This window comes from Sphaerodactylus townsendi, linkage group LG04, assembly GCF_021028975.2.
Source record: "Sphaerodactylus townsendi isolate TG3544 linkage group LG04, MPM_Stown_v2.3, whole genome shotgun sequence".
Taxonomy (NCBI): Eukaryota; Metazoa; Chordata; class Lepidosauria; order Squamata; family Sphaerodactylidae; genus Sphaerodactylus; species Sphaerodactylus townsendi.
This window is the reverse complement of record NC_059428.1, coordinates 83,371,354-83,398,285: the sequence shown is the minus strand read 5'-3', so window position 1 is coordinate 83,398,285 and position 26,932 is coordinate 83,371,354. Positions and strand designations below refer to the sequence as shown.

Genomic DNA, 26,932 nt, shown 5'->3' with positions numbered 1-26,932 from the left:
CTGGGGAAACACTTCACAGCCCCAGGCCATCATAAATGAAGCACGTCTTGAAACGGCCTATGATTCTGTGATTCCTTTCTCATTTAACACTGCTTGACCTCTTCTAATTTATTTAAATGTATAGTTTTTCTTTAACAAGTCTCAGAGTAGCTAACAAATATCTGGGGAATATATGGTATCACATCTTTGTAACTCCGATCACACATTCCTTGTTTGGCTATTCTCTCTTGAAATATGAATTCAATTTGTCACAGTATATTCACTGTACAGATTTTAGCCCAGTAAAAAAAGAGAAATAGAATTAGTTTTTGGTTCTGATTTCTAATTAATATTGTCATGCTGGTGGAACAGAATGTCTTCAGTAGTTTCTATTAGCACAAGTTGATAGAATCTCATCCCACTGAAATAGGCATTATTTATACAATTAGAAGTACACTTTTACAGCATTATCTGGAAAAGCACAACTTGATGCGACTGTTTAATCTGGAAAGCAGTGGTGTATTTGTCTAGGGGACATGGGGTACATGGACTCCCAAAAGGGGTGCCCCATCCCCCATTGTTTCCAATGGGAGCTAATAGGAGATGGGGGCTACACCTTTGAGGGTCCATAACTTTGGACCCCCTGAACCAAACTTCGCCAAACCTGGGTGGTATCATCAGAAGAGTCTCCTAAGGATACCCTGAAAATTTGGTGCTGCACCCCTGACAGCAGGCACCCTACAAATTTCCCCAGATTCTCCTTTTAAATCCACTCCCTTCGGCATGGACTTAAAGGGAAAATGCGAGGTCCCCAGTTTAAACATTTAAAGTGATGCTGTTTCAGGGTGGGGGAGAATCCACCCCAAAACAGCATCACTTTCAATTTTGTTTTAACTGGGGACCTCAGATTCTCCCTTTAAGGGGGATTTAAAAGAAGAATCTGGGCTGCCTAGTTTAAACACCACTGAAAGTGATGCTGTTTGGGAATGGATTCCACTGAGGTGTTTTGTGAGAGATGATGCTGACATTTGTTTGGTAAATGTTTTGCTAGGGGTGATTTGTGAAAGATTTACATGCTTAATACCCACTTGCACTGGCTTGGAGCTGTTTCTCAGGCTAACGACCTACCTCATAGGGTTGGTGTGAGGACAAAATTAGGAAAGAGAGTTGGTGGGGAGAGAATCATGTATGTTTTGCTGGGGGTGGGAAGTATTTTGTGAGCTGGTGCAAAAAATCATTGTTTGGTCGTGGTGGGGGAGGGTTTGTGTGTTTGGCCAATGGGGGGAGGGCGCCAAACTCAGGTTTTGTCCCTGGGCTCCAGTTTGCCCAGACACGCCTCTGCTGGAAAGAGTTACCTTTGTGGTAAGGAACGCAACCAAGACCTTGTTAAAATCAACAGAAACCCCTCCCCTCAATGTCATTACAACCTGAAGGCTGTAATTCCAAATACATCGTACTGAATTTAAATACAACAGAAGCCAATATCTTATAATATAATGCTTAAAATGCATGGATGTACTGAAGCAATCCGATATATTATATAGTGCTTAATTTTCAATCCATGACTTGGAGCCAATGCATGGAGAGCCATGAATAAACTTAGAACAGTTGTGCTTGTGCAAGATCTTGTACAATACCTAGCACTTTCCATCTTATGTATTAAAGTGCCCAGAAACTGGTCGCACAAGATCTTCACAAGTGGAAATATAATAACTTTGATTAGTGACAGCAACTTTCGTGGTCATTTTCTTTTTATTAAACATGTTATTGTGTTTCTTCTTGTGCAAGAACTCTACAGCAAGCAAAAAAATTTCACTACATCAAAACTGATTTATAAAAACAGAATACATTCTCACTTTAGCCATTCCTACGGAACTTGCATTTAGTTCAGGAATGCCCTGATTGGTTTTATCACCACGTTCCCACATGCCATAATCCTGAAACAAAAGAATGAAGAAAGCAGACAAACATTTAAAACTAAATCCAGAGTAACTCAAGAATTGCAATAAATTGTCCATGAACTGTTACAACTTGGAATGACCAATATTTCTATGAGTTTTTGGATAATTCCCTTGTCTTAATCTGAAAACCGCCAACAACTAATCCATCACTTCTGGTGGTATTCTTTTCCACTTTCCTGAATGGAAGTTTTAGATGCTAAGTCTGCCCCATCTTGTAATATAAATCTATGGACATGCCCTTTGACTAGTAGTTCATAGTAGTCAGATCTTCCATTTGGTTGTTTTGTTTCTGCAACTTTGAAGATAGCCGTTCAGTCATTTTAAGACTTTCTCCAATACCATAAAAATCAGATAACATTGATTCACATTGGCCGATTACACAGGAGGCCCCTTGGGGCATGCTGGCAACTGAACCCCCACAGGAAAACTTCCTTGGTTGCCTCACACAGAGAGCAGAAGTGGCGCACAGCAAACTTTCTTGTATCAATATATAAGGAAGTTGCTGCACGCCTACTGTTCTTGGCATGTACCTGATGCCATCTGTAATTGGCCATTATTGTAAAGCCTGTCTGTAATTAGCCATTATTGTCTGTAATTGGCCATTACTGTGAAGTCATGTCAAGTGACAGCTGACTTATCGCAATCTCAGCAAGGTGCTTTCAATACTAGTGAGAAGCAAAGGTGCCTTCCTCTGCAGAGTCATCCTTGGTGGTCTCCCGCCCAAGTGCCAACCCTGCTCAGCTTCCAACATCTGATGAGATCAGGTTGTAGTCTGTCACCTTGCCTCCCATTCACATTTTCACCAAAATGCTGTCTCTTCAATAATTTCTGATTTACATATTACAAATGCCCAAGAGAAATATAAAATAATGGTTCCTTGGATTCGAGACATTCATAACATTAACCTGAGATGAACAGTAATTGAAAACTAACTTGATCATACTTACAGCAACTTTGTATGCAGCCTCTATGTAAAACACAAGGTTCTGTATAAATGAAACTTCATCAAGAGTGAACACAATACGCAGTCCTAATTAAGAAAGGATAACAATTATGCTGCTTTTCATTAACATCAGAAACACAATTCTGACCCACTGAATTTGCACCTGGAAAGATGTCTTTTTTGGTATAGTTTCACATAATATGAAAGAAGATAATCTATTTTATATAGGTTTTATAAGCTTCTTTTTACCCTGATTCAGACATTAAGGTAAGTTTTACTTGGTAAAAAATACCATCCACAGGATAATACACATTTAGTTTTCTGTTGTGGATGGATTCCTACTTTCTAGCATCAGAGCTCAACGACTGTTTAAACCTTACCCACAACGATGTGTTCTGTGATTGGTTACAGGCCAACTGAACATTTAACTAAGGAAAATTCCTTAAGAAATAGTTGCTTTTAAAGGATAAAATAATAAGTGCAGAAATAGCCATATGCTTTGTGGGTAGTCAAGTAATTCATCATAGGAAGAGTGATCTTGATAACATTTACAAATATGCACTGACGTGAGCTCTGGTGCAGAAAGTAAAAGAGTTCATGGACAAATAGGCGCTGTGCCTTGCAATATACTGAATCAAAAATAACTTATCACAATCACATAAATATTAAAATATCACAGAGACTATCAGTATTTTATCACTGCCTGCTTTCTAAGAAAGGGCAATATTGTAATTAGCAGATAGTAAACAAATATAAGCTTTGTCAAAGGCTTTCACAGCCGGATTCAACTGCTTGTTGTGGGTTTTCCAGGCTGTGTGGCTATAGTCAGTAGATCTTGTTCCTAACGTTTTGCCTGCATATGTGGCTGGCATCTTCAGAGGTGAATCACAGAGAGAAGGTGTTATCAAGTTACAAAACTCTTTAAACAATTAAGCTGGATGAGATTCTCTTGAGGCAATGGTGGCAAGGAATAAAGTCTTTGCTGCCATCACCACCATCTCATAAGCCTGTAAATGGGATTTATGATGTACCCTTTAAATGTTTTATTCATTGAAAGACTTCCACCAAAGTTGCTCTAGAAGTCTTCCTGTCTATTTCATGTCACTCAGCTTCCTCAGTAAACCAAGAAGCCAGGGGCCTCATAGAGCCTGGAAGAAGATGCCAGGAGCAACTCTGTTTATGGCCCGAGTCAGCCATATATGAAGCTACAAGGGCCTCCAAAGAGTCACCAGTGAAACTCTCAAAATTCATGAATGGAAACGTGCGTCTGAAAGAGCGTGTCAAAAAACGGACCGGAAAAGTTATACAAGACACACGTATGCTGCTAAAGTGGCATTCAATGTATTACCCTCTTATATTTGAGTGCACACTCAAAACAGTCCAACGTATTAGTCCTGCTCTTCATATATTTGTATCCAAAACCATAGTCATAGGATATTATCCTGACATTTACTAAGTTCTTATTCTTCAAGAGTATGTTGTTATTCTGGATACGTGGCTGAAATCTTACGTGATCTCCTTCTGGAGTCCATTTAAAGGAGCCTTGTTGCAATGCGGAGAAAAATTCAGTAAGCAAAAAGTTCAGCAAGCAGAAGCTAGTCGCGTAACTAAAGCTTTACGATGCCTTCTTCAGTGCTCCGTATTTGCCATTATCCTTGTCATTCTAAATCTTGTTACTCTCTTAATGGATGTCCACGCGTGAGAAAATCCCTGCGCTCCTTCTAAGGAAGTCCACTTGGAATAGAAATATTTTTTATTTATTTATTTATTTATTTATTTATTTATTTATTTATTTATTTATTTAATTTATTTATTTATTTATTTATTAGATTTTTATACCACCCTATCCCCGAGGATTGTTGCACTTGTATTTTATGTATGATTAGAAATATAAGAGGGTAATACATTGAATGCCACTTTAGCAGCATACGTGTGTCTTGTATAATTTTTCCGGTCTGTTTTTTTGACACAAACTCTCAAAATTCCCCAGAGCCACCTGAAAACCATCAGGATCCATTAACCTCTCTGGGCGGACTACCCAAATCTGTCCACTGCCCTGAATGGAGTTGGCAACCAGCCAAACTGATTTGACCACTATAAACGTTGAAACTCCAGCTGCTAATCAGATCCCCATAAGCCTCTCAGTGCAGAAAGGAAGGTCCAGCATATGTCCTTCTTCATGTGATAGACTCATAACTATCTGAGACAGACCCATGGTTGTCATGGTGGCCATGAATTCTGAGCCTGACATGACAAGGCAGCCTTTACACATATGCTGAAAGCATAGTAACCTAGGTAGATGGTACAACCAGAAGATCCCTAATCTATTCCTTGTGTCCAACACAAGGTACATGTAATGAAAACTGGCCTCTGTCTACACTGGATACATGTACACCATTGTACATTGTAACGCCGTTGTACATGATTGAGAAATGTACACAGAAAAGAAATGCTATCCCACCCACCCCTATCATTCTGTTTGAAGTTGGAGAAGTACTTTATACCCAGCTGATGTGAGCTGTGTCAGAGTGACCACATCAGAGTTATCCTGCCAGGTTTCAGTCAAGTGAGCCTGCTTCTTATGCAACTGGCCAGACATTGTTGAGATCTTATCTTTCACAGACCTGGCATTGCACAACACCAAGGTCGAGGTGGAGCTACCTAACAGAGTGTCTCCATTCACATTCTGAGGGATGAGCTGGAGATTAGACATGAAGCAAGCACCATTACATCTCCCTGGATATCTTCCGACACCAGCACTCCTCCACATCTCCTCATCCAACGCATCATTTCAATCCAAGAAGGAACAACAGACACACTAGAAGGCAGCCAGGTGCAAATTTCCTTCCCCAGACATCCACAACCAACACTTGTAATAGAGCCCACAGAGGGGATCCATCAGCTGCCAGAGTTCCCCACTGGAGGAACATGCCAGAAGGAAAGCCCCCTCTGTTGTCCTCCTCTAATTTGCCCCTGGCACTGTCCTTGACAGGAAAGCTGAATTATAAAGACCAGCTGAGCTGGAAGGGGCTGGTTGCTAGAAGAGGTGAGTCAGCATGCTGGCTTCTCCAGGTACAATCAGTGCCACAAATAAGGCATCTCAGGATCCTTCCAGCAGTCAGTATCATCAGCTTGGTATCTTCTCATTGACCAAGTGCAGCTGGCAGCAAGAAGAGAGTAGAAGAACTAGAATGATACTCTTTCCCTTCTCCCCCAAACTGCCAGGACAGCAGCAGACTCTCCTGCTGCTACGTTACCTGCTGATTTAAACAGCTCTGTCCTTTTAAAAAATTCCAATTCCAAATTACTCATTTTAGCTTACCAGAGGCTGTCATCTGAGCCAGGAAGAGAAGATAAAGTGAAGTTGCATCTACTTGCAGATGCCCCCATTCATTATCGGCCACCACAGTACCACAGGTGGCAGTGTTATATTTGGCATGCAGGCAGTCTTGGGTACTCTGTGTGTGCTTGAACTTCTCAACCTTGTCTACCTACAAAAAAACCATACATTTTAAAAGAAGCTCCCAAGGCACAAAAATTTGCTGAATCACAGCTTTTAATAAATAACTCAACAGGGTTTGATTTCATGGGCCTCAATACATCAAGACTCAGGTTCATCAGAATACATGCTCTGCTTACTAACAAAGCAGTCTGGGTAGAGCTACATGAAATTTGAAAACTAGATCAGCAAATTCTTCTGTTGGTTTACAATTATATCCGGGGGCGTGCCTATGGTAAAAAGCACCCAGGGGCAAGCAATGAAATTGCATCCTCTCCCACACCCCCATGTGGCTACTGGCACCTCTGTTTCCCCATGGTAGGAATGGGGCTTGCTTCCTTTCTGCAGCCTGGGGGGTTCACGGCTTGGGAGCCTGCCATTCCCCAAGCGTGCACCAGAGACTCAGGAAAGTCTCTGCTCCCTCACCATTGATGTCCAGCGCCCACAGGCCACTAGTCAGCCAGCTGGACCCATGGGCTGTGCCTGGCCTCCTGCCAGCCCATTCCTTGCCCTCCTCCTTGGACCAGAGAGGGCATGTTGCCAGTGTAAGCCTGTGCTGCTCCCAGTGGGAGACTTGCCCCCCATGGTGAAGCTGCAACGGGATGGGTGGTGGGGGTGCCATTGGTGTCACATGGGGAGCGAGAATATCTAGACCCTCACCTCCTCCAGGGGCAGGGGGGATGGATGGGGATGTGGAGTGGATCAGGAACCCAGGGGAGCAGAGGCAGTGCACAGGCTTGGAGGTTTGTTTGGTAGCGGCAGTTTCCTCTCGCTTCGTCACTGTGCCCCCCAGATTGCACTGCTGGTTTCATGTCAAGCAAGCTTTCATGCCAAGGCACAGGCAATGCGGTCACCTCAAGGTATCATTAAAGCAGTCAAGAAACCAATTCTGGGGCATTTCTCACTTTAATAGCAGCAGCAATAGTGTAAAAACAAACAAAGGAAAACATACTGTGTGACTTTAAAAAGCTATATAACGTCCCTTATGGAACACCTCTTTAATATTCCTTTTAAGAAGTGATATTAATTAATAATGTCAGGGCAACGCAGACATGTTGCAAAATGCACTGTTTGAGAACTGAAATTGTTTAAAAACAAGAGAGAGAGAGCAGTGAGCTATAAATAAATTGAGTACTGCTTAATTTATCCAAATCCTTATCTTTTCCTCCTGCCCTTCATAAACTGCAATCATATTGTTAGATTTGGTCCTGACATTGACTTTAACCCTGTTTGTAAGCTTACCTGTCTCATCATGCATTGCAGAAGTCCCCTCATCAGTTTTACAACGTTCTGTAAGAATATAATAGAAGAAAAAAGAAGCATTATCGAATCATCCATCTCATCCCTTCCATCAGCCATTCTGATTTTATGGGGTGAGCTAGTGGACTTTTTCAGATGATACATCAAAGGGGAAAATAACATCTGTAGATGGTATGCAGGAATCAGGACACTAACCCCACCCCTATCTACATATAGGAACAGCCTGTAGTAAGTTCCAAGAACTAGCCCCAAATCCACCTCACCACTGTGGCCCACTTCTCTGTCACACTGAAATGCAGCAGTTAACAGCCTTCACTAGGTCTTGTAGAAGCATTGCGAGTACCAAGCGACCTTGGAATTGTAACCTCCCACCGTGAATCCTGATATCAGGAGTATTCTTCCTGCACTGGAATATCCTGGAATGATCTGGCTACCCCTGGGGTCATGGAGTGCTCCTGCTACAGTACCTTTCTTGTTATCTCTGCTTCCACCGGGTTTAGGAGAAAGGCAAATGGTCTCAGATCCTGTCATGTTCTCAGTGCCATGGCTAAGTGTACAAAGAGACCTGATGCTCAGTATAGGATGGATCCTAAACTGAGCTAAGTAAGGCCTGGATCAAACCCCAGTTAGGATTGTTTTATGTGAATCTACTCATGTCCAAGAAGTCTTGCTCACTATTGTATATACAGAATCCTTAATTTTTCTCATATGAAATCCAATGGCTACATTCCAAAATCTATTCAAGGCATGAAAAGTCAAAGAAGCAGATAATCTCCTCACCACTGATCTTGCTTCTCTTCAGTTCTAAAGTTATAACACTGCCCATATGACTCAATGGGACTTATCATGAACTAAGATTACAGGTCTTGACAAGGAGAGCTTTGACTGTCAAAAGCTTATGCCCTGCAAAACTTTTTGTTCTTTAAAGTGCTACCGGACTCAGATCTAGCAAGCCAAAACCTTCATGTCGCTGTACTGTAAGTAATGAAAACTAATTCTTTGTCCACTGAATTAATTAGTGGACAATGAAGACATACTTGTTCTAGTTCATAAGCTTTGGCTTTATCTTCATCCCGGTCTGCATTCTTCCTATAGGCCATTCCCAAGCCCCACACAGCCAAAATGCTATAGATGTTGTCTCGGACCCAAGCATCCTTTTGCTCTGTGCTGGCAGACAGCAATCCTGTAACTGGGTTCTGAAAAACAAACAAACAAACAAACATTTCTTTTACAAACTAGCTGAGATTTACTGTCCTGCAGCTATGAACCAGGAAGCCTGCTGTCTGAATGTCAATTTCATTATGAAATTAACTAAGTAAACTCTAATCTTACCCTGGGCTCAAATCTCCATGTGCATACAGCTGTAACTGGCCCTCCCTCCCCTCCCTTGCATGCCACCCCTCACTCTCTCTCCTCCCTCACTTCTCTTCCCTTGCATGCCTCCCCCTCCGTCTCTTCCCTCTCCCTCCCTCTGTTCCCTTGCATGCCACCCCTCCCTCCCTTCCCTCTCCCTCCGCTAGGGTGGGAGGGTCATGTCCAGATGCTGGGTCCGCTCCCTCCCCTCCTTTGCATGCCACCCCTCACTCTCTCCCCTCCCTCACTTCTCTTCCCTTGCATGCCTCATTGTAAAGATTAATATCTAACTATATGAGAATTCAAATGTGAGAGTAGATCTCCTAATATAACTTGTCATCAAATCAGCCACTGCATCAGAACACTGGAGAGGAGTAAAAGTTACACTGATTTTTGGAAAGGGATCTAAAATGAAACCAGATAATTAAAGGACTACCAGGCATCCAACAAAGCTTATGGGCAGCAGATTCAGGATGGAAAAAAGGAAATGCTTCTTTACTCAAAGAGTAATTAAAATTTGGAATGGCTCCTAGAGGAGGTCGTAATGGCCACAGGCTTAGACTGCTTTCATGGGGATTAGACAGATTCACAGAAGATAGGTCTATCAGCGGCTACAAACCATAGTAATTAAGAGGAACACCCAAATTTAAAGGCAGCAAACTTGATTACCAGTGAAGGAATGGCTTGGCCTCTGTGCCTTGTTGTCAGACCTCCAGAGTAATTATTTGGCCACTGGATGAGATAGGATGCCTGATGCTCTGAAACCACAGGGCTCTGTTTATGTTGCACTATTAAAGTCCAGCTCACAATGTCATTCTGATATAAAAGCTTTGAACTTTTCCCGCATCAAACAAAAGCAAAAGTATAGCACGTGTGATCAATGACTATCAGGTGTTTTTTTAAAAAAAAAAAGGAAGAGAGATCTTTTCATCTTGCACTGGACCACACAGAATCCCAACAGGACTCCACGGAGCCTCTTTTCCTTCGCCCCTCCATGAGTATAGAAGAAGAAGAAGAAGAAGAGTTTGGATTTATATCCCCCCTTTCTCTCCTGCAGGAGACTCAAAGGGGCTGACAATCTCCTTGCCCTTCCCCCCTCACAACAAACACCCTGGGAGGTAGGTGGGGCTGAGAGAGCTCTGAGAAGCTGTGACTAGCCCAAGGTCACCCAGCTGGCGTGTGTGGGAGTGCACAGGCTAATCTGAATTCCCCAGATAAGCCTTCACAGCTCAGGCGGCAGAGCTGGAAATCAAACCCGGTTCCTCCAGATTAGATACACGAGCTCGTAACCTCCCACGCCACTGCTGTATAGCATGTAATCAGAACAGGAAACCAATACAAGCTATTTCCATTTGGAGAATGAGATGTCTGCAAGGTTGAGAGATGAAAGGATCAGGAAAGGTATTCACAGATCTCCTTTTTACTCTCATAATCTTGTTGCACAGCACTTGAAAGTGATAGGGAGAAGTAGGAGAAAAAAAGACTTTACTGAGCCCTGAAAGCATTCTTTACAAGTGGGAGTAACACCATGCTGCAAGTGAATTGTGACAAAATATGCCTTCCTATTGTTTCTATTTTATTGATATTAACAACACAAATCTGTTCTTTAAAAGGCAGAGTACAAATGAAGTAAACAAAAATGAATGCTTATATGAAACCCTATTCAAGAAAAATTCAAAATGTGTTATAAAAGAAGTAACAGAAGAAGTAAAATGGCATAACCCAGAACTGAATTGGGCTGCAGTCTTGCACACATGTAGGCAGAGGTGTAGCTACCAGGGGACCGGGGGTGCGTGCAAAAATTTCAGGTCTGTGGGTATTTTTAGTGTTTTTCCATTTTCGGATGTATTTTTAGTGTTTTTCAGTTTTTAGGCTAGCAGCACCAAAATTTCAAGGATTTTATGGGAGACTCTCCTGATGATACCACCCAAGGTAGTTGAGGTTTGGTTCAGGGGGTCCAAAATTATGAACTCGCAAAGGAGGCGGCCCCATCCATCATTATTTCCAATGGGAGCTAAGATGGGGGCTACACCTTTGAGGGTCCATAACTTTGGACCCCCTGAATCAAACACCACCAAACCTGGGTGGTATCATCAGGAAAGTCTCCTAAAGATACTCTGAAAGTTTGGTATTGCTAGCTTAACAATTGCACCCCTAACAGCAGGCACCCCCTCCACAAATTTTCCCAGATTCTCCTTTTATATCCACCCCCTTCAGCATGGATTTAAAGGGAGAATCTGAGATCCCCAGTTTAAACATAAAGTGATGCTGTTTCAGGGTGGGGGAGAATCCACCCCAAAATAGCATCACTTTCAATCTTGTTTTAATTGGGGACTCCAGATTCTCCCTGTAAGGTGGATTTAAAAGGAGAATCTGGGCTCCCTAGTTTAAACATCATTGAAAGTGATGCTGTTTGGGGGTGGATTCCAGCATCACAGCAGCCACCCCGGGGGGTGGGGTGGGGGGCCCTCGGATTTTGCACAGGGTTTCATTTTCCCTGGCTACGCCTCTGAACGTAGGTTACATAAATCTCATTAAATAATTGAGATTTCAGCTTTCTACTGCCAGTTACTGGTTCTGTTTTGACATTACTTTATCATGGACTCAGTTGTGGTGTTTACAGACAGGGTGAAAGATTTTTAAAATAAAAATTCAGATTTTTTAAAAATTAAATTGGATTTTTAAAATTTGAATCAGATCTTTTTAATAAAATCATATTTGAGGAAAAATCTATTTAAATATAGTTTTAATAGTTTTCTGTTTAACATACATTGTAGTCCAAAGGTTATTCATCATGAAATAAAGATTCGTTTATAATATGAGATTGTATTATGTAGCATGAGACTATATATTCATACAACATTTAATTCCATTAATCCATTTACATTGGCATGCACTTGTAAGATTATTTTGTCAGTTGTGCCATCTACAGCATATTATCACAGATGCTTGGTTTTACAATTCTCAAAAGTATAAATTTGCATCTGCAGATATAAGATTCCTCTTCTTCACAGTAAAAATGTTATAAAATAAAAATTTGGTCTGGGTATTGGGGTTTTTCCAGGCTGTGTGGCTGTTACCAGGTAGTTTTTGCTCCTAACATTTCTCTTAACTCTATGGGTGACATCTTCACGGAACATTGGAATAAAAACTACCAGAACTCAGCCACACAACTCAGAAAATCCACAACACCCAGTTGAATCTGGCCATAAAGGCTTTCAACAATATGTCTCCCCACTGGGAAGCCTCTTTGGGGGTGGCAGCCTGGTGGCCAGGTGCCCAGCTCTTTAGATGGGGCAGTAAGTATGAGGTCAAGCAGTAAAAATGAAAGTGAAACCTTTTGAGCAGAATACTCCACAAGTCTTGAGGTCTCTCTGTTTATAGCCTGAGGTCGATCATATTATTCTCTCTTTGAAAGAGAAAATCTATAATGGCAAACGGCTGTAAAAGAGACCCAGTTTGGGAATCTTTGAATAAGTTCCTCTGCCTATGAGTAAGGCAGGCACACATGCATACAAACACTGTAGCAAAGAAATGCAAGGACTAGTGGCTTGAATAAAACTGAAGATAGTTCACCTTGCAATAATTTTATAATTGTTTACCTATGTATTTCTAATAGTATAACTAAATCAGTAATTTTGATGTAAGTGTAAAACTAATTCAAAAAGTTATTTTAAAAATGAAACCTTCGTCTGTTTGCAAATATTAAGATTATATCAGCAAAAATGAGTCTTTATGTAGAAAGCCATTATAGAAACTAAATCATACTGACTAGTAACTTAAATCATGATTTAAATTATGATTTAAATCAAATTGGTTTAAATCGAATCTGCCTTGTTCACAAAACAGACACTATGCTTGTCATTTGACATTAACAGTTACAAGAGGCATGAGTGGTCATATGAGGCACTTCTTTCTTTTGTACTTCTTGTTTTTCACTTCAGTTATGTGCTTGAGAAATGTCATGGTTCCACTGTCTTCAAAAAGGGTACCATACATGTACATATTTCACACTAGATCTCAGGGGTGTAGTTTAATCTAGGGTTTTTTCCTAAACCTATTAATTCAAAGTCTCTGTCTAAATTAAAAGTAAAAAAATATTTATTTTGGGAATTACACCACAGCTGCTAAGAATCACACCATGTACCGACATGATTTACCCTATTCTAAGCATATGATTTGTAATATATATGTATATTATAAACATCTTAGTGTGGCATGCATGTTAACTTTCTAAGGGGATAAAGACCAAGTTATTCATCCTATCTAGAGTCTACTCAGAGTTTGTGACAGAGTTGCCATTGACATTAAGATCTTTTAAAAAGTCTACAATGTATAATGCTGCATTTATTGTACTACCCCAGTTTACAGCATTTGGCAAGAAGTACATTTGGAAGATGGGTTAAAGAATCACGGGTTAAAGAATCCTCACGTACAGATTAGACTATTTAACTGGTGGTTATATCAAGACACTGTGACTTTTTAGACTAAGAAGTATTCAGATTAGGTTAAATGGCTGAACAGGTTGACCTAACCAAAGCATGATGACTATCTAGGAGTAAAACTTGGATCTAGCTTTTTAACATACCAACTTGCACAAAGCTCAAGGTTGTTCCTTTTTTAGCCACACTGTCATAAATACCAGATGTACACTATCAGTTTTATTAAGGACAGTATCTAGTTTAAAGGTCACATCAACCAGGATGATTTTCAAACAGAACACTTCCAGTGTAGAATATAGCATGTTCATTGTAGACAAATGTCTATTCATAATTATGAGAAAAGCATGTATTTGCTACTGAAGCTGTATGCTTAATATCTGGGAAACTGATTAAGAAATTTTTATAATGCATGCAAGGTATTAATAGTCACTAGTATTAATGGTACTACTGTTTACTACTACAACTGTACTATATTAACAATGCAGTAAAACTAGAAAAATGCTCTGTGCTTTAAATTGATATGTATAACCACACTATGTGAATATATTATTAAAGAATTTACTGATAAAAGTTTATCTGTATCTTCAAGCTGTCTAAATGTGCGGAAGCACAAAAACTGGAGAAACATATACCTCCACAGACTGCAAAAGGCCAAACATTCCCCACTACAGTCAGTTTCTGTTACATCTAGAGATGATACCCAGAAAAGGCAGAGGAAAGCTTAGGGTGGGAGACAGAATGAGAACACTCAAGACAAATCTTCTCACTTCACAAAAATGTGACTGGTAATTCAAAACCAGGAGCAGCTGCTGCCAATATTCACTCAACTGAAAGATCGTGGAGGACTGAGGATAAGAGCTCCCCATCCTTGAGTTGACGTGCACTGTCACCTTAAAAAGGGGGCAATATGCCCTGCTGCGCAGATTGTCTTTGGAATTTGTCAGTACTTTTAAACTATTCAAAACCCACTCATACCCTTCGAAAAAGTTTGGAAGAGACCTAGAGAATTACGAAAGCTGGACTCCTCTCTGACACTATTTTTATCTATTATATTATGTGGTTTTATGAAGTCTACCAAGAACCAAATAACTATTGTAAACTGAACTGCATATTGCTGGCATTCACCCACAAATACTCACAATGTATTTCAAAAAATCTCTTTTTTTGGTAAATGGTTTCCCCATCCCCCAATATTGTATACACATAGCTGAAGTAAAATGTAAGTATCCTTGGGAGAAGAACAAATGGCTAGTATCCTATACACAACCAGTGGTTGATTTTTTGAAGAGTATAAAGAGTAACAGAATTATATCAAGCATAGGTTGCTGGAGTTGCACTGACCTGAAGACTCAAAATGGTCTGTTGAACCAGCCGAGCATAGCCATCCAAACGGACTCCAGAATTGCTTCTGCTCCTCATCTCCAACTCTTCAAGGTGAACAGTGCGTCTGGTTGGAGGGAGCTTGGGTCTTTCTAGCAGACGACCTTAGCACTTTTCAGCTTCTTCATCCATCAGAAAGATGAACCTTGACTCCTGTTGTCAACGGGCATCTTTGTTCCAAAATAAACAGTCAACAAATCAGGAATAACAGAGGAGTTTTCCCTTTTGCCTACATACAATCTACAGTCAAAATGACACAGTGGCTGCAATCCTACACAATCTAAGGCAGATTCTGCATGGGCCAAAAAAAGTTGTGTGAAAACAGTATAAACTCTTTTACACCATTTTAAACCCTTTTACACAGTTTTCACACCATTTTCACACTGCTGTTTTTGGCCCATGCAGAATCTGCTTAAGCAGGATTAAGTTGCTGGAACTTTGAGAGAAATTTACTTCTGAATAAACTCACTTAGAATCAGAACTGAAAGTAAACCACATAGGTATAGCTTGCCATATTAAACTATTCTATATAATCCAATATAGAGTAATTTAATGTGGAATAAAATTATTTTAAATGTGAACAAATGTTTGCAGTGTTGAAAAAAGCCAGTGAAACCCAAAAACCCCAGTGGAAAGGGATACTATTGAAATGGGAATCTTGACACTGTTCCAGAAATGAGATATTAAAACAACTGGTAAGGCATTTCCCCTTGGCAAGAAAATTCTCTCAGCCAATCTATGCAGCATACTGTGAGGCAGTTGGGACAGCTAATGGGGGAGAGGGGTACGATAGCCAAGAAAGCAGCTGGCCAAAAACATCTTACTTGGGGTCATAACACACATGGATCTCGATACATTAAACAAAGCTATGTAGAACTGGAGACCTGAGTACACTCCTCAGCCAGGCAAACGGCCATCGTCAAACATGATAGAGATTAGCCATTAAAGACCCTTGAATATATGCAAGGAGACAAATGCTCCTAGCACTTTTAAAAACTGTGTCCAAGGTTGCCCATCACAACAGGTAGCGGCCAGAACTCCAGTAATGCAAGCACTGATGGTTTGCCATTTCATTCTTCTTCACATGCGACCCTCACTTCAGTAATTCCTGGATAGCAAACACTGTCCTGATAAATCCCCTAAAATACATGCACAGAATAAGCAGCAAGAATAAGTCTGTCAAATCAGAAAGGGGGTAAAAGAATATCAGCAGAAGTGCTGCTGTGTTCTTTCCAGATTAATGGTCTCCACAGCTTTTTGAAACCAATATGGTTCTGCTACTCCTACATCCATCCCCCTCTCCTCTCGTCTTTAGACCAATAAATGAATCTGAAAACACCGTAGAACCTGACTGGAAGACTGGCCTAAGCTGACAGGGCAACTGTCCTTGGGGTTCCAAACTTCCATGGATGCCTGCCTCAGCACTGTAATTGTCTGACAGCACTTTTGGGTGTATCCAAACTTCATTGCCTATTTACTGATGAAGTGTAACCCAGTGAGCAATTCCAATAAATCCGGTTTAATGTGATTAATGAATATGATGTATTAATGACTATATTAAAAATAACAAGGCAATAGTATCTAGGACTCACAAGCACTTAATTCCAAAGATGCTGTTGATTTTCTGAATCGCCACTTGGAAATTTGTTTTATCAGAGCCCAAACGTGGAGGGATGGGTTAGTAAATCTAATAATAATAAAAAATTTAAAAAGCAGTACTTGGAATAAGTAGTGGGCGAGAAGACTGTGAATAAGCTGAAATTTAATCCTGACAAGAAAGAGGTTTGCTGGGTTAGTCGAAAGGCAGACTGACTGTCGTGTCTTGGATGGGGTGCTGCTCAGCACAGTGATAACTTTAGAGAACTAGATGGCTGTGGTGCTCCAGAAAGCTTTTCCCCAGCTTCAGCTGCTGAATCACCTGTGTCCAGTTCCGGGTCAGTCAGATCTAGTCACAGTGATCCATGCCTTAGACTGGACTACTGCAACTGTGGTTACTCTTGAAGAATGCTCGGGGGCTGCAGCTAGTGCAGAACACTGGAATTATACTGGCAGCTGGAGCCAGCTACTGGGAGCATGTGACGCCAATACTACAGGCAATTATTACACATTGGCTACTGTTCGGCTCCCAGTCCAATTCAAAGTGTTGGCTTTGACCTTAAAGCTCTATTTCAAATTGTTCAGGTCGGCAAAAAGTTAGACCTACACGATCTGAATTGAGATGTTACTTCAGTGCCCCAGTGTTTACATGTTAAGGTTCAGCTTAAATGAACTGTTCCATTATTTCAGAGCACAAGTCCCTACGCAATGTTTTCAATTTCCACCCTCTCCCCCGCCATTGACACAAGCCGCGTTTTTTACATGTTAAACATCATATCCCAAAACATAATTTGAGGGTTCTCGAAGGTTATCAAGACCAACTTTCACTGCATTGCGCTTCCAAGACCGAACATGAAAACGCGTACAGAGTAGAGGCCATCCCCTTACCTGCCAAGGATTTCTATCGGTTTCCATTCCCCAGGGTGGCGATATGCTACTGCTTTCGGCAATTGATAAAGAAGCAATACGCAACCCTCCCTGCTCAAGGACGCTTCTCGCTACTGACAGAAGCTGCGACACCGATCCTCGCCCCGGTTAGGAAGCCTTGGGTCTGGGTTTGTGGTCTAAAGTCAACGACGCCAGTATTGACTGCAAATCTGCAATCCTGACTGCAACCGCGGTCGACCAGTAGGCAGCTCCCGAGGTGGGGTCCCCTCCAAACTCGCGCCGCGGGTCAAGAGAAACGGGGCTTCCTCTATTAGTCAGTTTCCCGGGGCCGAGAGCAGCCTGAAACAAGCGGTGTGTTGCTAGCAGCTTGCTCTGCAGGCGGGTCACGCTGGGCTGGTGGAAGAGCAGACCGAAGCCTCAAAATATTGGTAAAGACAAACTGGGTGAAAACGACAGGAAGGATTTCTATGCTCTGTCTGTGTAAGACTGTCCTTAAAAGTCCGCTCTCTCTGGTTTATTTTTTTTTTTAACGGGATGTTTCTTTATGTGGCTGTCAGGACCTAGTTGCAGGCTCCCTTTGGATAGAGAACAGGACAATACGAGAGAGCGCCACAGTGACGCTGATGGACGTTTTGTTTTGTTTTTCGAGGAGGACGAATCAAACAACGCCGGCAGGTGCTGACTAAATAAGGCCCCTGCAACACATGCATGATAATGCATCCATTTTCTTCACGAGAACTGATTTATGTAGCCTGGAGATCCATTGGAATTCCAGGAGAGCTCCAGGCCACACCTGCAGGTTGGCAACCTTAAAAGGTGTTGGGGGCAGAGTATTCCTTGTAGGGATGACAGTTTCAATTGAAATAGTTCAGTCTGTTTTGCCAGTGACATGGCAATCGGAATTGAGTTCTGCGTGTGACAGAGAAATGGGGTTTCCCTTCCTTACGTTTATTATGCCTGCAATCCCCAGGGCACTTGCGGATGTGTTTCCTGGCACCTAATAGCTGCTTCCTGAAGATAAAACCCAAAGAGTCTTTAACAGAAAATCCAATCTGAAGCAAAAGACTTGGCAATATAAATTCTTAGGTCTCTGAGTTTGGTAGTCTCTCACTGTGGTATGGGGGAGGGTGTACTTACTTTGGACACTGCAGTCAAAACAGTATCTCTTCCCTAAAGCAAACCGCAGCCACTGGCCTTTCTGGTGAAGATGTGCTTCAAAAAACCCCATCTGGAAGCAGGTGTCTCCATCACAGAATGACACTTACATATATTTAGACTTACCCATAATGAGCTTCACTTGCTGCATTACTACCACATTGTTACTCACATAATTTGTGGAGATTCTCCTAGAACTCTTCACAATAATTATTGCTTTTTACCATCCTGAATAATTTTGTGTCGGCTGTAAAATCAGCCACCACACTGTTCACCCCATATCCAGATCATTTATGAACCAATTAAATAGTACCAGTCCCAATGCTGAAACTTGTTGGACCCCACTGCTTCCTTCCTTCCTTCCACCGTGAGAACTGTCCATTTATTCTACTCTTTGCTTTTTGTAATTTAACAAATTTTTACTCCATAAGAGAACCTATTCTGTTATCCCATGACTGCTAAGTTTTCTCAGGAGACTTTGGTGATACATTTCATTTCATATGTTTCTGTGGCTGTATGCATCCAGCCTGAGCCCTACTTTAATCTCCCAGAGGGAAAAAGGGTAGGTGACAGACTGAGTAAAGACAAAAGAAATAGGCCACACAATCATGTAAATCCTAACTTTCACATATCTCTATGCTGGTATGTAAGAATAGGCTTTTAATTCCTGCAACTGCAAGCATTTAGAAAACATCACTGGCATATCTAGGGGATGGGGTCATTTGTCCCAGGCGCTATTTGCTTGGGTCATGTGGGAAGGCACATTTTGGCCCCGCCGTATCTTCCCCTTTATACCTACTCATTGGTGGCCGCTTGGTCGGGACCAACTGCCTGACTACGAAGACTTCCCAACTTCCAAGCCCTTGTGTGGCCACCATCCTCAGTGCACCTGGGTCAGTGCTCCCCTCCTGCCCCCTTCCTCATCTCCCAGGTGACCTCCAGATGTCTCCATCTGTCTTGGTCCCAAGGACCCACCCGACTCTTTCCTTTTCTGACCGTCTGGAAGGCAGGAGAGGGAGCCCCACCTTCACCATCCAAGAGTCCCAGCTGCCTGCCTGCTCAGTGGCTGCAGTGGGACTACAGCAACTGGACAGCATGAAGTCCTCTAGAGACAGAGGCGTGTGGCTTTCCCTTCACATCTGGCAAGGCTCACTTCTCAGAATGTTTCCTTGTGGCAAAGGTGCCAGTGCTTTTGTAGCATTGTAGCATCCGGGCTGCAGAGCGCCAGGTGAGCTTTGGGCTGAGGGTGCAGCCAGGTGGGCTAAGGGAGGTGCTTACTTGGCTGGCGTGCCAGGACTTGGCTTCTCCTGCATGTTAGGCACTGTGCCCAAAAGTCCTGGGGATGCTTCTGGCAGGGACTGAAGAGAGGTGTGCCTTGAGGAGATCAGACTGCCTACTTTTCTTAGGGAGGTGGTAGGGGAGTGCAGGTTCAGTTCTTGCCCTGGGCACCATTTTAGGTAGGTACATCTCTGGCATTCATGATTGTAATTGGGGCTCTACCCATGTAGTCTCATCAGCATGTGCTCAGGATGACTTGCAGTAAAATGTCTAAGAGTAAGACAACTCCTTCCTCATCTCCAAAGTTCTTATTATCTCATCTTCCATCTCTTCTGATCTCAAGGGCAAAGTTTGTTATTTCCTTTCTGTTTCTCAAACTCTAGTCTACACCTAAGATCTGACCGAGGCTATTGTCCTGGCTAGGGCCATCTGCATTTCTATAGTGCTGGCATAAAACAGTAGATCGCTGACTATTCAGTTGTTTCTAGAATTTATGGCAGTAAGACAGGATAGATTCAGTGGTGGGATAACCTGTTCCGGTGGCAGGGGGTGGGGGGGTTCAAATAATTTAACAACTGGTTGTTTACAACACCATTTTAACAACCGGTTTTGCCAAAGTGGTGCGAACCTGCTGAATCCCACCACTGGATAGATGTCAATTTCTGTGGTAATGTGTTGCATCTAAAACGAATAATAACAAAATTTTATTCCTACATAAAGTTCCATGGCTCTAATCTATGAAGGTTTACGCTGAAATAAAATGTTACAGTTTTTAAAATTCCCACTTTCTATCTTAAGTGACCATAGCAGGGAATCCACATATTACCTCCCTCACCCACACAAGTAGTGCAATTAAAGAGAGTTACTCCAGTCTAAGCCCATTCATTTAAATGAATTTAGACTGGACCAACTCTATATAGGATTGTACTATAAGTCTTCCCTTCAAAACAACTGCCTTGGAAAGGGCAAAAATGGTTGCAGATTCAATATCCAAGAAACAGGCAAGGAGTGCTTTTGTAGCAACAAAATTCTTATTTACAATTTGATGTTTTCCTGTAGCTTTTTGTACTTGGCCATTTTGAGATATTACACATACAGAACACATTTCTAGTGTAAGACTTATAAAAGATTGACAAAAATAATTAGCACTGTACAGATTAGTAATAATTACAATAATGTCTAAAAAGCCAACACAACTTTTTTTATATACAAAGGAATATTAAATTTACAAGAAATAAATATAAAATTATAGCATAATCAAAAGGTACAAGTTGTTTTGCCTATATACAGTGCTATGCTTCTGTGACTACAACTTCTTAAAAGGAAGATGAAAGCATCACAGATTACTATGGAGCTCAGTTTGAGCATCTGCTTTAGTTTTGCTTACAATTATCTATGTTTGTACAGCGTTGCATACTGTTTTCAGTTATTCCTAACAGCAAGTTGAACTTACTAAAGAATCTTCCAAAAATATTGGAAGATTGGTTACAGCTATGATGCTGTACCTAAAGTACCTTGTCAATAAGTACCACTGACATTAAAAATTATAAGAAAAACTCTGACAATCTGAGTTAACACTGTTTCAAAATCCTAGGCTGCCTTAAACTTTCTATTATATATTAAATAATGTCTTTTTTTGGTATCCTCACATTATGGAAAACAGTTAAAATATATCTGTATTCACACTATGGAATAAAGGGGGCTTTAAAAAAATCACATTGGTTCAATAAACTGCAGGTTCCCTCTCTTTGAAGTCCTTCTCAGTGAAATCTGGGATTTTTTAGAATCTGTTTCATCCGTTTCATGAAATACAAGCTGTTTTCCTGAAAAGTCGTGAAGTCGCACATCACCATTCTGCACAGTAAAAGAAACACCATTCTTCTCACTAAGGATGTTGCCTGAAATAAAAAAAATGTATTTTTTCCTTTAAAATTTAGCCATGGCAAGAATTGTTTCTCATTATCAGTTACCCCATGAAATAGCTTCCAAGCCATTCATGCAATACATAAATGGACCTTAAGAAATGGCTCCATCATGGCTATGTTATAAAAATAAATAATGCTGTCAATGACATCTTCACTGCTGTGATAAGGAGCCATTTTTGATCATTTTCTCAGAACTCTGGTTTTAGGCAGTCACCACACTTCAAATGTAACAACTAAAGCAGCCTCAGAGTTTTGACTAATATTTCTACAATCTTATGTTTACATTAAAAAGCACTTATCCTTTTATCATAAGATTTATAATTATTCTGCTTGTTTCTATGCAGAGAGAGACAAATAGAGAAAATAGTATTTTCATTAAACCAACTTGTTTTGATGTATTCAAATATTACATACATATTCAAATATTACTTATTTTAGCCATAATATTGTATAAAAACAAGTTACAGAAAATAATGTAAATGTAAAATTGGTTACTTCAATATACATACCATTCCCATTCGTAAGAACTGAATAATCATTATTCATTAGCACTGTTGTGGAATTAGTAGAGTTACTGTTTGATTGTAAGGAATTGGAAGAACTGGATACTCCTTGATTAACATTCTGCTTCTTTAAACCATTAGTAGCAGTTCTACTCCAATCTATAGAATAAATATAACAGAAAATAGTTGTATGTTTAAGCTTCATTCAGTGCAATAAAATCTGAGTTGTAAATTAACAATTTTTGCTGTTTACATTATATGCTGTTTACATTACATTAAATTAATGTAAACAGAAACTGTTTACATTATATTTTTGCTGTTATGCAACAGGTTTGTAATGTCCTAAATTTTAAACGCATATCCCATTTTGCCTATTCTGTCTCTGATAAGTGCAGCCTTTAAGTTTATAATACCTTATTCAGTATGATGATCAAGATTTGCATTTTCTAAAGTTGTCTACCATCTTAAAGATACTGACTCAATTAAGATTTTTTTTAAAAAAAATCACTTTCAAATGCATCTCCACTTTTTTCTTCTGAAACCAAAATTTCAATTCCACTAATAATGTATATGCCCCAATGAAGGACTGAAAGAAAATAATAACTGGGTTCTGGCCTGCTTGAAGGCCACTTTGAAAATTCCCACATAGTTTTCTTTAAAATACAGATGTGAGTAGCATCCTTACAGTTCTTTGGTAATAGTAATTAGTTTGCAACTATTTTGTGGACTGAATTTTTTAAATTTTAGAATCTCTTTATTTAAGTATTGCTTATGATTCAGAGTTGAAAATACAGTTTTTATACTGTTAAGACGTAGTGCAGTTTATATATATTTTAATTAATGCATTTCTGCACCTCTGCACCTTATCTGATTGTTGCTGAATCAGAGCAGTGGGAGCCTCTCCCCAAAGCTCAGCTGAGCATCAGGTAGGCACAGTGCCGCTAGTGGCAGAGCTGCACCAAGAGGGCAGATGGTGGGTGGAGCAAGGCAAGACAAAGTGAACGGATGGAATGTCTGCGGCAGGCAAGCAAAGATTGCATCCACTTTCAAGTGGCACTCAGGGCATGTGCCATACCTTTGATAAACCACTGAATGAATAATCAAATAATATTTTTATTTACCAGAATTTTCAGCCAGTCTGTATTTTCCACAACACAGATATCGTCTCCACTGTTTACGGACATTTTCCTTTGCTACGCAGTAGAAGATGAAAATGAAAAATCCTGTAGAATAATATATTACAAGTTCAGAACAAGGCACTGAATTTTTGTGACTTTTAAAAAGTTTAATTGGGTAATGCATGATTGCCTTTTTATACAATCAAACTTTAACTTACAGTTGCCATCTTATGAAAAAAGCAGTCATTGTGATTCTGAAGAAAGTCTACCAGTGTGTGTCCACTATTCTGACCGAAGAGCTAATTTCTATTTGTATGCAAGTGTGTTTGTGCTCAAAATATTTGTCTGAAAAAAAGTTTGGAGAACAAAGAAGCCCACATTTGGACTACTGTGCAGTTCAAGAAAGACATTAATGTTAATTCTGCCAGGATGTTTGGTGGTGGGTGAGAAGAATTTCTACTGTCACTTTCTCCATATCACACAGAAAAGATTTCAGGGTTTTTTCCATTTCATAGGAAATCCTCTCAAATGAAAATATATTCATTTCAATTCATGAACTTGCATTCTAAAACTTTGTGATTTAAAACAAACTTGTCTAATATCAGCTTCGAGTATATGACTTTCCTGCTTGTTTCTTCTCCCTGCTGTCCAGTGCTGCCGAGAAGGCCCTCCTGGAATCTGAGGGACCTTGCAGAATGGTATGATAGATGCACACACATGCAAAGGGAAGATGGCTGAAATCTCCCTTCCTCCCACCTTAAACAAGCAACAGTGCTGCCTGCACCAAGTCAAACTTGCATTTGAGACATTTTATTTTATTGTTAAAATGTTTACAATTTCTGATTCAGTCTTTAAATGTAACCAATACACCTAAACTTTTGCTCCTTCTCTATGAAGCCATAGTTTCATGTGATCTTTCCATAACTGACAAAGCATGAGATAATATAAGGTTCCTAAATCTTGGAACAATGACTATAAAGACCATTATGAGGATTCTTGAAATGGTATCAGAAAGTCTTAATTTATATTTTTTCTAATTAAAAATATATGCTCTAAAACAAAATGATTGGTTCTCAAACATGGCCAACCACAAAGAAGACTCATATCGCTGGTCTTAATGGCACATTTAAACATACCAGCTTTTATCTATTCAACAATTTTTCACCAGAAGTTATTAGCCCAATGACAGAAACCCTAAGTACACAAAAAGTCGGGACTTACAGAACCAGCATGTACCTGAAGAGGTATTATAGATTTTAGCCTACCACCATGATGATGGATACCACTGAGAAACTGTTTACATTATATTATTTTAATAATTTAATTTATAATACACAGTGTGTTGTCCATAATATTAGAAATATTCTTTTTATTATATAATTTGCTTTTTATAAACCCAGCAATACATACCTTGCAAGGTGTTGAAGATGGCAAAGAGGTACATAAATATAAGATTGACAGGACCCCATGCAAAAAAGGCAAATCCCCAAGTAATTCCCAATAAGAAGGTAAGGCCAGCAATACTCCTGAGATCTTGAATGCTAGTTTTTCGCTGGGCACCAAGTTGTTTCTTCTTTTTGATTCTGCAGAGTTGAATCAGCACAACAATGAACATGCTGATATTCAACAAGAATATTATGCAGAAGTATCCCACAACGGTAATGTAAAATATAATGTTATTTTTAATCCAGCAACTAAAAATATAACAAAGAGAAAAAGGGGAGGGGGGAGAAAATATCAGTCAAAAGCATTAATGATTTCAAAAATGATAAAACATATGGGCTGAAAGTCACCATTAGCTCTGTAACATTCATGTCTGCCCATAGCATTTCTTCTTGCAAATCTGCAAAATAGAGAGCTGTGCATGTATCATTCTACAGGTAATTTTTGGATTGTGTCTACAGACTGCAGTTCTGATGAACATTATACAAATCAAATATATATTCACTAACAGCAGATAAAATTATTAACCAGGGAAAATTGTATTCATGTCCAATTTTTAAGCCATTTGCTGAACCAGATTTTTACTAGGCTTAATAACATACCATATATACTCGTGTATAAGTCAACCTGCATATAAGTCGAGGCACCTAATTTTACCACAAAAAACTGGGAAAACCTATTGACTCGTGTATAAGTTGAGGGTGGGAAATGCAGCAGCTACTGGTAAATTTCAAAAATAAAAATAGATACCAATAAAATTACATTAATTGAGGCATCAGTAGGTTAAATGTTTTTGAATATTTATTTCAAAGAAAAACAGTAAACTAGTTCTGTAAGTGGAAAAGAGGGTCAACAAAAACAATATGGTCTCAACAATAACTTTAAAAGTACAAAAACTTAGCTCAAACTTTTCAGCAACCAAGCGAAAACACAAGAGTTAAAATCCTTCAAAACTGGATTTTTGGTAAGGGGAGGAATGTTTATGTTCACAGTACCAACATTTCAGAGTATCTTTAGGAGACCCTCCTGATGATACCATCCAGGTTTGGTGAAGTTTGGTTCAAGGGGTCCAAAGTTATGGACCCTCAAAATGTAGCCGCATCTACTATTAGCTCTCATTGGAAACAATGGGGGATGGGGGACCCACTTTGGGGATCCATAACTTTGGACCCCCTAAACCAAACATCACCAAACCTGGATGGTGTCAGCAAGAGATTATCCTGATGATACCACCCAGGTTTGGTGAAGTTTGGTTCAAGGGGTCCAAATTTATGGACCCTCAAAATGTAGCCCCATCTACTATTAGCTCCCATTGGAAAAAATGGGGAATGGGGCACCTCCTTTGGGGGTCCATAACTTTGGACCCCCTAAACCAAACTTTACCAAACTTGGGTGGTACCATCAGGAGAGTCTCTTGAAAAATCCCTGAAATTTTGGTGGTGCTAGCCTAAAAACCGCGCCCCCTGGCAGCCGACAAACTAAAAACCCTAAAATATTTTTTTAAAATCACCTAGTCGAGGGGGGCTTTTTCAGCACAAAACATGTGCTGAAAAATTCGACTTATATGCAAGTATATACGGTAGTTGTTCATCACTTAACAGTGAATCAAAAAAGTATGAAGTGCACCTAGAGTACTGACTTACAATTCATCAGATGAGCCATTGGGAAACTTTCCATATGATTCCAGCCCATAATTATCTGGCTTTATTGCCAGTACGATAGCTACTACTATTGCTGGGACACCTGAAAGAGAAAAAGTAAGGTTGTATGGTTAGTAGTTAATAAATCAGTTAAATAAAAATTCAAGGTGACAAACGCTATCTTGGGAGAGGCATTCTCTCCTGTGTTATTATTTTAAGGCAAAAATAATATCATATGATTTGTAATCAGTAAATTGAATAAACTTGTATGCAAGTAAATGCAGCAGATTAGACCCAGGCACTTCCTTCTGCTCAGCATGTAATGTTTTTCCAGTGGAGCATAACTGCTCACTTAATGGAACTCATTTGAGCCAATACACTATTTTTGCCTGCATGATAATGTATGCAGATTACAGATTAAAATTCTTATGATTATTAAACAAACATGTAACCATAAACCTGAATAGAGGGCATAACAGATATCATGAGGGGAACTCAGAAGCTGCAAAGAAAGACCTGCAAATGAGAATTTATACATAACAGCAAACATTTGATACTGTGTTTCAAGT

General features: G+C 40.1%; 2 protein-coding genes across 8 annotated transcripts in view; both read right to left on the bottom strand.

The window, feature by feature from the left end:
* The window catches only part of PHKA2 (phosphorylase kinase regulatory subunit alpha 2), a 68,234-nt gene extending 50,414 nt beyond the window's left edge, over positions 1–17,820 (bottom strand). For 4 of the 7 annotated variants that reach the window (XM_048493813.1, XM_048493815.1, XM_048493814.1 and 1 more), the window contains exons 1-7: positions 17,302–17,818; positions 14,779–14,987; positions 8,680–8,838; positions 7,625–7,672; positions 6,206–6,374; positions 2,888–2,970; positions 1,836–1,916 (exon numbers count right to left, since the gene is read on the bottom strand). In XM_048493813.1, the coding sequence (XP_048349770.1) occupies positions 1,836–1,916; positions 2,888–2,970; positions 6,206–6,374; positions 7,625–7,672; positions 8,680–8,838; positions 14,779–14,856 (618 nt within the window). In that variant the 5' untranslated portion in view covers positions 14,857–14,987; positions 17,302–17,818. Of the gene's footprint in view, positions 1–1,835; positions 1,917–2,887; positions 2,971–6,205; positions 6,375–7,624; positions 7,673–8,679; positions 8,839–14,778; positions 14,988–17,301 lie in introns of all 7 variants that reach the window. The other 3 variants (XR_007244284.1, XM_048493819.1, XM_048493816.1) reach the window with 3 other exon arrangements.
* A 2,931-nt stretch (positions 17,821–20,751) lies between these two features.
* Positions 20,752–26,932, bottom strand: part of ADGRG2 (adhesion G protein-coupled receptor G2) — a 66,269-nt gene continuing 60,088 nt past the window's right edge. The window contains exons 25-29 of the mRNA XM_048494091.1: positions 26,367–26,466; positions 24,691–24,974; positions 23,284–23,385; positions 22,169–22,321; positions 20,752–21,632 (exon numbers count right to left, since the gene is read on the bottom strand). Of these exons, the coding sequence (XP_048350048.1) occupies positions 21,448–21,632; positions 22,169–22,321; positions 23,284–23,385; positions 24,691–24,974; positions 26,367–26,466 (824 nt within the window). The 3' untranslated portion in view covers positions 20,752–21,447. The remainder of the gene's footprint in view (positions 21,633–22,168; positions 22,322–23,283; positions 23,386–24,690; positions 24,975–26,366; positions 26,467–26,932) is intronic.